General features: G+C 38.2%; 1 protein-coding gene across 3 annotated transcripts in view; it reads left to right on the top strand.

Moving 5' to 3' along the window:
• PLCB1 (phospholipase C beta 1) overlaps positions 1 to 13,362 on the top strand; it is a 373,718-nt gene that overhangs the window by 251,001 nt on the left and 109,355 nt on the right. For all 3 annotated transcript variants that reach the window (XM_082757582.1, XM_082757583.1, XM_082757584.1), the window contains exons 10-11: positions 2,706 to 2,852; positions 10,452 to 10,609. In XM_082757582.1, the coding sequence (XP_082613708.1) occupies positions 2,706 to 2,852; positions 10,452 to 10,609 (305 nt within the window). The remainder of the gene's footprint in view (positions 1 to 2,705; positions 2,853 to 10,451; positions 10,610 to 13,362) is intronic.

Below are 13,362 nucleotides of genomic sequence, written 5' to 3'. Positions count from 1 at the left end.
TCTCCCATCTCCGTTCCACAGTCAAACTCTCACTGGTGCGACATCAGCTGTAATTGAACTTGGAAATTGCTTCACTTTCTGAAATGCTGACTGCTTAATTATGATGGGGGAAATAGCAATCTACAGCCATAAGCTCAGATAACTGTGTAACTCAAAAACTATATAATTATACTTGTGAATAATGCTTGCGGTGATTTATGTTAATAACAATGGTAATGTGCAGAAGGACCACTCTGCAGACCTTGAGTTCCTTCAACTTTATGTAGTGTGGAAGGGAGCAAAGAAGCAAAATGAACCACTAAATAGAAAGAAGAGAGAAAATGCAGGCCCTCAGCCTTGCTTCCTTTTATTCTAAAGGTGTTCAAGTGAGTCAGGTACCCAAACAGGCTTCCAGAGATTGTATAGTTCAGTTCCCAGCTTAATCCACAGGTTTATTTGGTATAACAACTAACATATTAGGCCCAGAGGCTTAATTTATCTTTAGCTTCAGTTCTCCATTGTAAAACAGGAACTGCAGGGCCTCTGTTTTTCAGGTATACTCTTGAGTATTAAAAGCAGAGATCATTCTGAGATGCTGTCAACAGGAGTCAACATGGGCATCTGTATAGTGAAAAGAAGCTTTTCTTTCAGACACTGCGTGATTATAATGCCACAAGTTGTGGTTGTTGTTGTTGTTGAGGAATTATAAAAACCACTGTTTCATTTTAGCCTAAAAAAGGAATGACTGCAACCTTAAGGCTCCTAGTTTGGCAGAAGGTAGCCCATTCAAAACAACATGGAGATACTGATGACTCTGGATAAGCTGTCTCATACATCAGAAAGTTATAAATCACTGTAATGTAGTGGCTATCCCATTCAGATCTTACCTGTTTTTTCCTGTAGGATGTTGCTTATGTGGTGTGAAAGTATACCACACGTGATATTTAAATCACGGCTAAATTGGTGCAGTGTTTCTGTTCAGTGAATTTTAGCTCAAGTTAACTCCATGGTAGCAGATGATTCTGTCTACGCTCATAATGTCTCTTGGTAGATTCATGCAGCAGATTGGTTGTTCATAAATCTTTGTTTCATGAAAAATCTCAATGGTGTTTTCTCCTGATTTTCTGCATCTTGTATTTTTTCTTGTAAAAATGAAAGTACATAGGCCCCTGTCTGCAGATGATTAATTACCTTATAACAAAGCAGTTGTGGAGCCTGGCAACGCTGTACTCAGATTACGGTCTTAAAATAGTGGATGGACTTGATTTTCTTTCCAACCATCTTACAATTGTTGTCATAAGAATGAAAGATAATTGCATTGCTCTGTATTGTCACTACATTTCTTGTCATGTGAATAGGTTCATTTAGTGCCACCATCTTAGGTTATTGTGAAAATGAGGCATCTGAACTTAAGGCTGTTGCATCTTTTTCTCTCTGAGCAAGAGCTGAATCCCAGGGTCCAAGTACAGATTTTAAGTAAATGTAATATTTGCATCATGGGATTACAAGCTTTACAAAAGTGATTCAAGGATGCCCATTGCTTTTTCATATGTTTATATATATATATATATATATATATATATATAAATGTAAGTTTATCTGTTGTTCAGGTAAAGGGGGATTGATGCTCAGGGAGAGAATAGCAGAGTTAGAACTGAAGTGTTCCATTTTTCAATGCCATAGTTAGTTGATCTAAGATTTTTTGGGTAGAGATGCTATGCAGAATATTTTGTGGTAAGGGCAATTGTTGGGAGTCAACTGCCATGTAGCTGCTTCGAGGTTCTTCAAAAATACAGAAGTTCTGTTTTACTACAGGAAGTAACTGAATTAATTAAAGGAACACAATTGAGTACATCTACAGATGAAACCCAGACAAAATTACAAAAATATCAGGCAAAGAAAAATGTCTCAAACTGGTTCAGATTAGCATTAATCATCGATTATAGACTACTGTATTTTTATTCCTTTTTTTTAGCCTAAATGTACAAATCAACACTAACCCTACAATCAACATTATACAGGAGGATTGATAGAAGAAATTCATCTTGATGTAATAAGCACAGCTCCACTGAGATCAATGGTGATATTTAGGCGGAGGGTAGGACTCAGCTTTCTAATTTGCCAGCAGCATATGAAATGATCATTTATGCTGGCACTCTAGTGAGATAAGAATTGGAAGACAAATATAAGAATTAAGCAACAAAGCTTAGTTCCCCCTTAAAAAGTGGTTCATTTAGTTAGCTTTGCTTTGCAGTTTAGTTGCGTTCATATAACACACGTGGAATCATACTCGAAAGAGATTGAAGTTAACCTGTTTCTTTGAGTGGTTCTGTTTGTTGGTTTCTTGGTTTCTTCCAGCAAGGATGCTTTCTTTTGTCCTTGGAAGAACCCCCTCTGTGATATGCTGTGGTTTATTTTCTCTCTTTGTGTAGCCATCTGTTAACTCTAATTCCCCTATGCCTTTGATTGTCTATAGACACTGATTATGACAGGATTATTCTTTGGTACAGGTAAAGAGATGTGCATTATATGCAACTTAAATGCCTGAAAATAAGGTAATAGTAATAAAAATAAATATTAATAACTGGATGAAGGCCAGTCTGATGATTATATGGTCTGTCACATACACCATTGCATAAGTGTAGTTTTTGACCATAGTGTCTGTATGTCATAAAATCTATACCTGAAAGTAATGGGTGCTTTCTGTGGATCTGTATTTCTCTCAGGACAGATATCGGTGGATGGATTCATGCGATATCTGAGTGGAGAAGAAAATGGCGTTGTTCCACCTGAGAAACTGGATTTAAATGAAGATATGTCTCAACCACTGTCACACTATTTCATCAATTCCTCACACAACACCTACCTCACAGGTACAGTGTTGGGGAGATCTGATTTTTTTCTCTTACAAGAATTCATAGCATATTTGTGCTGATACCATAAAATACAACAAAAGCAACAGCAATAAATGACGACAGTGTTTAGTCTTCAGGGAAGCAAAGGTAGCAGTTTTAAATTGTTTTCCTAGCTACTCCAGTTCATACATTGAATATACCTTCATTAACAGGTGAGCAGCAGTTGTGTTGTTTGAATAAACTCTGACGGAGCCCAATGAAATCCCTAGGAATTTCCCTCTACTTAGATAGGATTCCAAGAACAGGTTCTTTTCTGGGGAGGAAAGAGAAAGTACTTTCAACAACAGTCAAGGCTAGTCAAACAAGTATGCAAAGTAGAATGTGGAAACATCTCTATAGCTAATAAATTTTCCCATAAGCATTAAATTTGACAGTTCGTGTTCAGTGAAATTTGCTTTGATTCAGAGAATGGAGAGGTCCCAACATGGCTTTCTGATGGTCCATTCATATCTGCAAGGAATGGAAATCTGTTTTTAACGATATTTCTAATGTGTGACCTAAAAGTTTATGTGCTGTCATGTTTTTAAAAATCTGAGCATTCAAAAGATCCTGTTAACTTCAGTTAATGAGTCTCAACTGTATTATTTGAACACTAAAGTCGACAGTACTTTTAGATTCCTTAAAAAAAAAAAAAAAAAGTAAACGTTTTTGACAAGCAGATGTGCACCAGGAATTCTGTTTTCTGATTTGATGTTTGCTTTGTCTTGTCAAGTTTGCTAATGTTTCAACATTATGTGAAAAAAGAAGTAATGCTACAATGTCTGCCCAAAATATGGCTCATGTATAACAGTGGCTTTTTTATGTTACTAAGTTAACAGACTTGCCTTGACTGAGTCCTGCTGGATGCCAAATAGGCAATAACCTAAATAAAAGCACGCAGTGGTGATGCCCAGTTTAAACAAACCATGTGGTAGTAGCTTTCATATGAACGAACTGTCATTGTTTCCAGTAGACACCCATTTTTCAGAGGTTTATATCTTGGCTGTGAAATGTGTTTTGTGCAAAAACTTCTTGTATAAGTATTCGGTTTGACAGCTATTTTGTTTCTCCAAATTTAAAAAAAAATGAAAGTCAGTGTGGCCACTTTTAAATTATGATTCTAATATGCAGAAATTTATGTTCTTTGGAAGAGTGCAGACATTCCAAAGCAAAAACAATTTTTAATTACAATACTTTGCAGGCCTTGTGTCCAGTATGGACTTTGTTCTGTCAGTGAGGATTAGGACCCACTTAAGCCAAATGCTGCAGCCTTATACAGAGTTTCTGGAAGGAAACAGTAAAGCTGTACAAATGTGGGAAGAATAGGCCCACAGGGAGGGCAGGTGGTGCAGTTTAAATTTGGTCTAAAGAGATAACACTGCCTTTCCTTCTACCAGCATGAATTTATAGCCAGTACCATATCACAGATTTTTCTCAGGGCTGATCAGGGCAGAGTCACGTTCTAAAGGTCTAGAAACACAGAAGCCAAAAAAAGAAAGAATTAAGGATAGAAATTCATGATTTGTCCAACCCATTCTAAATTTTTAATCACAGCATAGATAACATAAAATACTTAATTATTTTAGCAGAAAGAACATTTGCCTTGATGAAACTGTCCAAATTCAATTTGATTTGTATGTGAAAGTCTTCAAATCATCTAAGATAGCATCTGCAGATTTCTTCACCTTCGTTTCTAAAGAATTGCAGAAACTTCATTTCAAAATATGATCCTCAGACTTAATTTAACATAAAATTCATGGCTTAGAAAATTGGAGAGAAGTAAATCAGTGTAAACTCAGGGAATATGGCAAACTAAGTTTGAATCTCTTTCAAAATTCATTTAAGAGCGTGTATTTTCACATTTAGAGGCACGAAACATGTGCCCTTGCCTTTTAGTGGGTTCATTCGTTCAGTAAGCATGTGGCAGCTGGCTGACAGTGGGATTAATGATGTGATTTTTATCCATGTATTACAAAAACTGACAGCCTTAGATTTTGCTTTGAGGCTAGACCAGATACAACAATCACATTACCATTTGCGCTGTTCCAACAAGGACTTAATTCAGCTGAAATCTATGAAATTAATGGTCACAAACTATTCTTTTTGCCAAGAAGATTTCAAAGGGTCTGCTGAAGTGCTTATGGCTTTGGAAGGGAAGCTTCAGTAACACCTCTGCCCTTACTGGAGCTGTGAAATAGAAATTAGTCATGTAATAACTATTAGGAAAAATAAGAAAAGCGTTCAGACTGGTAATACTTTATTCTTACTGTGCTTAATACCCTACCAATTATTTCTAGCTTTGTTATTTTTTTTAAACCCAGAAAAAACATCCACAAAGAAACAGCATTATAACATAAAAAGAAACATGTGCACACTCTGAATTTATTTTTAATTACCCTGATCATTTTCCTAGCCTTTAGTAGAAACCCTTGGCAGTACATCAAGTCTTGATTATTTATTTAGAAGTGTTACTGCTTTCTTAGGGAAATGTAATTTTTAAGAACAAAGGTAAAAACCCCATCAAGAAAGAAATGATTTACATTGAGCCTAGGCTAGCTTAAAGTAATGCCAACTTTTGGAAACTTTTATTTCCTGTCACTGGTGTCATATTTATTTATTTTTTATTCACTCCTTTGAGCCCTTAATATATAACTCTGCTTTTCTTCTGGTTTCTCACCAGTCTTGCCTCAGGTTACTGCTGTTGTCACAGTGGGGAGTGACTTTGCAACATTTCTTTTAGCAGCACCCAAAACCAAAGACAAATGATGATTATATATCATTATCAGCATTACACACTTTGATGGCTTTGCAACTTGCTGTTGTATATGTGACATGCTAAATATGAAAATCACAAGTCTTTAACACATTTTGGTTTTGGATAAAAGGAACAATAATAGCAGCAATAGGTTGCAGAGCTATCAGTCTGGAGTATGTAGCCAGCATGGGACTATCCCACTCGCCCTCAGCATCTGCTTCCCTCCTGCTTACAGTCCTGTACTTTCAGTGGTCTCTCTAAAAAAAAAAAATCCCATGAGGGGCGTGTTCTTGTCCTTTATTGCTGCTATGGCCTCTCCTGTACCATCCTCCAGCTTTTCTGTTCCCAGTGATTCCTCAGTCATAGCTGTTGCTTATTATCTGCAATCAACACTTCCCTGAATCCTTCCTCACCTTCAAAGCCTCCAAAACAGTATCTCCAGTCTCCAAGATGACAACACCATATGGAAAGGAAGGAATGCTGGGCAATGCCTATGTCTGAGCATGAGCTTCTCACAAGAGGAGGAGCAGTTTTGGCTGGCTGCTTCATCTGAGATAGATAAATGAGTTTTTTCATGACACTGGGGTCACAATTTATCTTAGCACAAGGGCTAAGGCGTAAGAAGGAGCATAGTGGTGGTTGTTTGTTTTGTTTTGTTTTGTCCTGTTTTACCATCCAGCTGTTGCTACTTTTCATGATTCTCCTTCAGAATATCATAAAAACTTGTGTAACGTCGGGGAAGAGGGCTGAATTTCCAGAAGTGAATTGAATTTGAACGTGATCGTTTTGCCTCACAGGAAGGAAGCTATAGACCACTATCTGCTTGCTGAGGCCTATTCAGTGCAACTGTGGAAGTAGCTTCCACAGTTACGGTGTTGAAATAACTTTAGCCATTGAAAAAGAAATAAATTAGTGGAAGGAAAGCTGTCGTCACTTCAGAAGATAGAAGATGATCTGTGTGGAACGTCTTAGGTGTAACTTTGCATGACCCCAGTTTGGTACCCTGCTCTGAAAATAAATCCCTGTGCACTTGTGCAGAGAGTATTGCCTCTCATGAGAAGAAGGGTGAGCTGGGGAGGAGTTCTGGTCAGGAGGAGGGATATGGGCCCTGTTGACCCATTCGCTGGTTCAAAGACGGGGCAGAAAAAGCTACTTAAAGTTTGAATAAGTAGACATTGTAGTAATGAAGATTATTTTTCTACCTTAAATGGACAGCCTGATGGTTTTACTTATGATGTGTCACCATCTGGAGTCAGATTAGCTGAGATTAAGATTAAATGGGCTATCGGTGTACAGAGATATACAGCTGTCTGCTGTTGCAGGCATACGTTCAGCAGCTTCTGTGGGTTGGTGATTCCTATCTGCCCAACACTCTCTTCCATCTTCCTCTGAGACAGTTTGCTTTTCTGAGAAGGTGAGTACTCAGTTAAGCAGACTTCTAATTAAATTCTTGGATCTCCAGCTCTGTCAAGTTTTTCAGTGATTGCTCCAGTTTTTACAGATGAATGTTCATATATGTGCTCTTGAACGTCAGTTTACCTTTTTATTGTCCAAAGGGGTACATGCCCACCCATGCCAGTTCCCTCTTTCAGAAGCCATACCCCAAGTGCGAGGGTTTCTACTTTTTAAAGTGAGTGGAAACCATGTAAAAAGGAGGGGAAAAAGTCAATTAAATCATATCCTTAAGGAAGAACTCATTATTATATTCCAAATCAGCAGGTGACACTAACGTTTCTAGAGGGACCTTGCTTCCAGTAGCAACAAAGGTCAACATAAAGGTTAAATTAAAAAAAAAAAAAAAAAAAAAAGTTTGATCAGATCTGAGATCATTAGATTGATCAGATCTGAGAGAGCATTAAAAATAACAACATGTAGGGCAAGAGCCTTGTTTTGACTAACATACAAGCAGCAGCAGCATACATCACACCATCGTGGGGTCTAATTCAACTGTCCTGTTTGTGGCAAAATACCTTAAAAGGAGAATAAATTCAGATAAATGTATGGTGTCTAAAAATACTGACGCTAACACCTTCTGCTACTGCTAGAGTCCAGAGCCAGACTCCCAGCAGTACAGGGCTCTGAGTTTGCATGTTGCAAACTATGACATATGTTCCAGAGCGCTGTCTGATTTTCTGGGACTTCCCAGACGAGATGAGGTCTGGCATCACAAGTGTGCAGGGCAAAGGCAGTATGCAGGCACCTCATGCTGGGAGAACATGGTGTCGTGGGTGGGTGAGGTGGCAGGAGCAGCTTCTATTTCTAGAGTAATGAAGAAGTCAAGTGACTACAAACACCTGGATTTAAATATTCCCCTGTTTGGGGAGGATACATGTCTTAAAATCAATCAAATTTTAAGTCCATGTAATATTGCAAATATCTTGCGTTTGTAAAAACAGTGCTAAATGAACCCAACAAGAGTGGACTTGCTGAGAAACGAGTCACTTAAAGCTATAGAAGTTTGGAAATACTCTATATGGGAAAACATGGCTCATATTCTCAGCATGCGTAAATGAGCACAGGCTCATTGACCTTAGTGTCCTGTTACATGTCAGGTATGAGCTGCCCCAATACATTTTTAAAAGTTATTTTTTGTCAGAATTTGTTTCTCTTTATCCAATATAGCATAAGGTGATAAAAATATTGTGGCACTACTGTAGATGCTATGTGTATTATAGAAGGGGATACATAATGCTTCTAATTGCCAGTATTAAAATTTTGATCTGTATTCGGGATATTAAACATGTCATTCTGCAAGTATTCCCTTCAATGCCTCTGTTAGCATATTTTGGAATGGATACAAATAGAGATTCACATGGCAGAAGTTTATAAATAATAGACATACAAAAAGATTTAAGCAAACATTTCTAATGATCCATGTTTTAGAAATAATAAAAACTATTGAGACTATTAAAACCTTTGCTAGCATTTTTCACCCTGACTGGGAATCTTTCTCGTGACTGAATGTTTTGGAGCTTAAATATCCTCTTACTCTGAGCAGAAATCCTTCCAAAAGTACCGAGCTTTATTAATAAGGTAGTGTGGGAAAGTGTTACATGACAAGCAATGCATGTCATGATTTACTTAAGCACTTTAGAAGGTTATGGATCTTGTAGTCCAAAATACTTAGCAATAGTAAGAGCCAGTCGTCTCTCAGGAGGTATAGTAGAGTTTGTTAATCATAAAATAGTTTGTTAATCAAAATTCAATATGCTTTGAGGGAAAAGACGAAGAACATGAAAATAGAGTTCAAAGTGAATGCAGTTTTTCAGGCAGCAAAGCTCAAAGGACCCATATAACGACAGCCAAGTTTTCATAAGCAGATGCTTAGGGATGAGTACGCAGAAATGTGTGCTGTTGTACCCTGATCCGTGCCCATGGTCATTTGTGTCCTGCAAAGAAAAAGAGCCTCTGCTTACCCCAGACACTGGGATTGCACAAAAAAGGGTTAGTGTGTGAGTGAAGATAATCTGCCTTAATCAGAGGAGAAGCACACACACACACAAAAAAAAAATGAAGTAAAACAAGAGGCACATTGTAGCTTTGCTGACTCCATTTGGATTTTCAGAACCTTCCAGCAGCGGCCAAGCTGTGTTATTTACGCGTTTCCCGTCAGTTCCAGCAGGTGCTGAGAAACCTTACAGATTTCAGTAGGAAAAATGTTAATGCATTTGAGTATTTATGATCCAGTTCATGCATAAGACATGCATGATAAACAGGAATTTTCCAATAGAAAAGTTATTCTATTACAGTCCATAGCAGAAGGTAAAAACACAGAGAAAGCGGACCAATGCTACTCGTTGAAGCAAACCAGAACATACAGGTTCCAACTTAAAACCTAAAGAGAGTAAAGCAAGGATTAATCTGTGCTATATTATATGCCAGTCTGGATGAAGTGTTTTATGCAACTCCTGTCAATAAAGAATCTTTAGCATAAATGAACTCACTGCCTCCTTAAAAAGCAAGTGAATGCCCTTCAAGAAATCCATAAAGACCTTCTTGGCAAGTCTGCTAGAAAGCAGGAAACTACATCCATTTTCTTCACATCTAAAACAAGCACTAAGCCACTCTTCCATTATCTCTGCCTCTCTGCTCAAAGAAATTTGTATCCATCTGACTGGAACCAAACCTGCTGAAGCGGATGAAAATACCCTGGCTGGATATCCTTCCCTGAATGCAACATCTGGATTTGTTTGGGTTTTAATACTTCCTGAGTTTGGGAAGAACTGACTTTTCAATGTTTATTTTTTTGATTTATATTATGTCATTGTTGGAAGTTGGTAGTCTAATTAAGTTTCTTTCTGCATAGTGGAGTATCACATCAGGAAATTTTACCGACCAACTGAAAGTAGTGATTAGAGTGTTAACTATAGATTTGAGACCTAGTGATGGCACTATTAGTGACTGTGCAGGAGGTTGGTTTTATCTTGCACTAAACACTGCATGTTATTAGAAATGTACTCTTGCTGTCCTGAGTTGCCCCTGAATTTCACTTTGCTTGTCAAAGGGTAACAAAGTCTTTCAGAACTAATGCATTATTTTATTTTGTGTCAATTCTGTCTAACAGAAGTTTTTGTACTTGCTTCAATTCAGTTGTTTCTCTTCACTCACAGCAGTTTAACTTATGGCAGAATGCAAACCATGACATTGACTCTGCCTAAGTCATTTCCATTAAGTTGTTATGCTTTTTGTATGCCTTTGAGTGGTATTCCTGTCAGCCAAGGGTAAAAGATGCTGCTAACTCTGTTTATTATTAGATTATTTGTATTTATTCCTGAGGCCCGAAATGACTTCTCTTTTTTCATGTTCTCGTTATGTTGTCTCAGCTGGACAGCTGGCCGGTAACTCATCAGTGGAGATGTATCGGCAAGTGCTTTTGTCAGGCTGCCGCTGTGTGGAGCTGGACTGCTGGAAAGGACGAACAGCTGAAGAAGAGCCGGTCATTACACATGGTTTCACTATGACGACTGAAATATCCTTCAAGGTACAGCAACGCAGCATGCTGACGTGATTGGGTTTAGCCAGGGTGGTTTCTTTCACATAAAACGCATGACAAATTCATTGCTGCAAAGGTGGAAGGGAGCAAAAGTGTAGGAGTAAAAATAAGTTAAGAGGAGACTTCAGAGAATGTGGGGGATCACTGGAAAAGTTGCAGTATTCGAACCTCGCAGAGGAAGAGGTTCTTGGTGATTACACATATCCCTGATACTTGGGATCAGATCTGAAGCACTAGAGGATGAAAAATAAAAATAAGTAGTTTTGGAGGATGTGAGGGGTTATTAATGCCATTCAAACCCCAAACCTATCATCTGTATTTCTGAATGTCATCTTCCATTTCCCTTTTCCATAATAAAAGGCAGATGCTCTACCCTAGCAATAACGTTAAATTGTTACCTTGTTATTGTCAAAGACGTTTTTGATCTGACATGTTAGAGGAATGGGATGGAGGTGTTTTGCTATAGTTTCAATATTGGTAGTTAGCACAGCCTGTAATGATACATCAAGATATCATTTTTGAAGTCTGAAGAAATAATTCTTGGTTATCTGAGACACTAACTTGCCCTGGAAATATATTTCTAGACTTCCCTGTGCAAGAAGATGTGGAAAAATGTCCGTTTCTGAATTTGCTTGTATTACAGGTGATAGATGCAGATTTTCTACCAGTTAAAATTTGAGGCATGTCTCCCACACTGAAGCATGAGTTAATGTTTTTTTGTCTTATAATGCCTACCTTGAAGAAAAAAATAACAATACTACTACACGGACAAAACACCAAATTTCACTCACACCAGAGCATCCCCTTGCTTTTTGTCAATTTGCTTTCTCTAACTCTCCGCTGATTGAGTTAATCACAGGAAAATGTAAAACACAACCTTCTTGCACTTTTGTTATTAACTTTGTCATGAATCTGATGAAAACCATTTATGTTTATATGCATAGAGTTTGATTGCTGGAAGTCCTTTAATTAAGGAAGATAGCTCTCAACTCCTTTGGCCACGAGCAGGAATTTAAAACAAAATTGATCTAATTCTTAAAAAGAGCATTAGCAGGAATGAGAATCACAGTTGTAATCATCCTGGTTATTTAGGTGTCCAACTCTAGGCATTATTTTTGCAGGAGAGATATTGGAAGGGGTTTTAAACCAATTCAGGGATATTTCATCTGTCACTGTAGGACACATTTTTTCTCCACATAGAAACTGTAAAAATGTATTGACTGCTGGTTTCCTTTTGAACACTCAAAGAGTGCTGCTTGACTTAGGAAGAGCAAAATGATAGCGAAATAATGTGTCAGAAGTGTGTGAATCAATTCGGAGTGATCACTGGGTCTTCAGTGCTGAATCATTTGTTGGGTCATGTGTTCGGTGTGACCACAGCACACAGGGCTTCTGTTCAGTCTGTCAGTTGTGTGTCAGCTGAGAAAGCCTCAGATAGGCTTTCAGAAGTGTGAGCACAGAAGCAATATGTACTACCCATTCTTATGTTTCTGGGGCTTTGTTTTGGGGGTTTTAGTGTTGGATTTATTTTTTTCCTGTTTGTTTGCTTTTTACTGGGCTTCATGACATAGAAATCTGTGAGGTTTTTCTCAGCTGCGGTCTGTGAGCTGCTGCAAGGGTGTGATCTTATAGGGTATTTTTCATGCCACAACCAGGAATCTGTGCATATGTACTTACATATACCTTGGAGACCTGTTTCAGGTGAGTCATTCTGCAGCTGAAGTAAAATGTGGAATTTAACATGTTGTTCTTTTCTGACCGTAGAGAATTTGCATTTACATTGAAGGCGCTGCAAGACTGAATCACCAGCATGCCTCTTACTCTGTTGAACCAATATCTGAAATTTTTACCCCCAGATTTCATCAATGTCATCCTGGTTTTACTTTTTCAGGCTAATTTTCTCCACCCATGCTGAATTCTGTCCCTTTTTGCAACTGAGAATATAGTTGAAAATAACTTTATGGATTTAGTCCACAGCTAGGGTACTGTGTAGGAGCAAGAAAGGCCTCAGGACTGATCTCTGCACTGCTGCTCATCTCAAGCTCCATAAGCAAGGAGGTGGGGTGCAAGTAGGTGGAGATCAAGAAAACAACCCAGGATGTGGGTGGAAAGCATCTAGGTGAGAGGGCTCAGTATTTGTAACCCTGTTCTCAGCTCTGCTGTGCCCTTGTAACGGTAAAATTGCCTTAGATGTTCTTGAGAATCCCACATTATTACTGATGTAACGTGGCACCAACACTCAATGATTTACTGGTGTTGGAAAGAAAGCATGTGGCAGGAATAACTCCATCATGGAATGACTTTTCCCATGGGAGAATTGCTGCTGTGAAACCGCAGCTTTCTACCTGCAGTGATCCAGCCTTCTGCACCATTTACTACTCTTCCAGTAAATGCTTTGCCTTTCTGCTTTCTCTCAAGGCTTAGTTGAAGCACATGAATGTTAGTGATATGTGAGGCACTTAAATATTGGGTGACTGCATTTTATTAAATATAGTCATTCATCACCTGTTAGACCTGATAGAAAAAATTTCTCATATTGTGAGGAAAGCTATGACTATCTGTGCCTGAGCTGTGTATTTTTTTTTTACCTGCATGAAGACTGTAAATTCTGTATGTACTCTAGCTCATATCAGAAGATCTTGAGGCGGCTTGTGTGTTACTCCCAGCCCTGGGTTTTTCAAAAAATATTAGAAGGAACATACCAGAAGCCCAGCTTTTGAGTTAGAAAGTGCATTTCTTAC

Source organism: Aythya marila, assembly GCF_965140915.1.
Source record: "Aythya marila genome assembly, chromosome: 3".
Taxonomy (NCBI): domain Eukaryota; kingdom Metazoa; phylum Chordata; class Aves; order Anseriformes; family Anatidae; genus Aythya; species Aythya marila.
The sequence above is the reverse complement of the archived record's forward strand: the minus strand, read 5'-3'. Positions and strand labels throughout refer to the sequence as shown.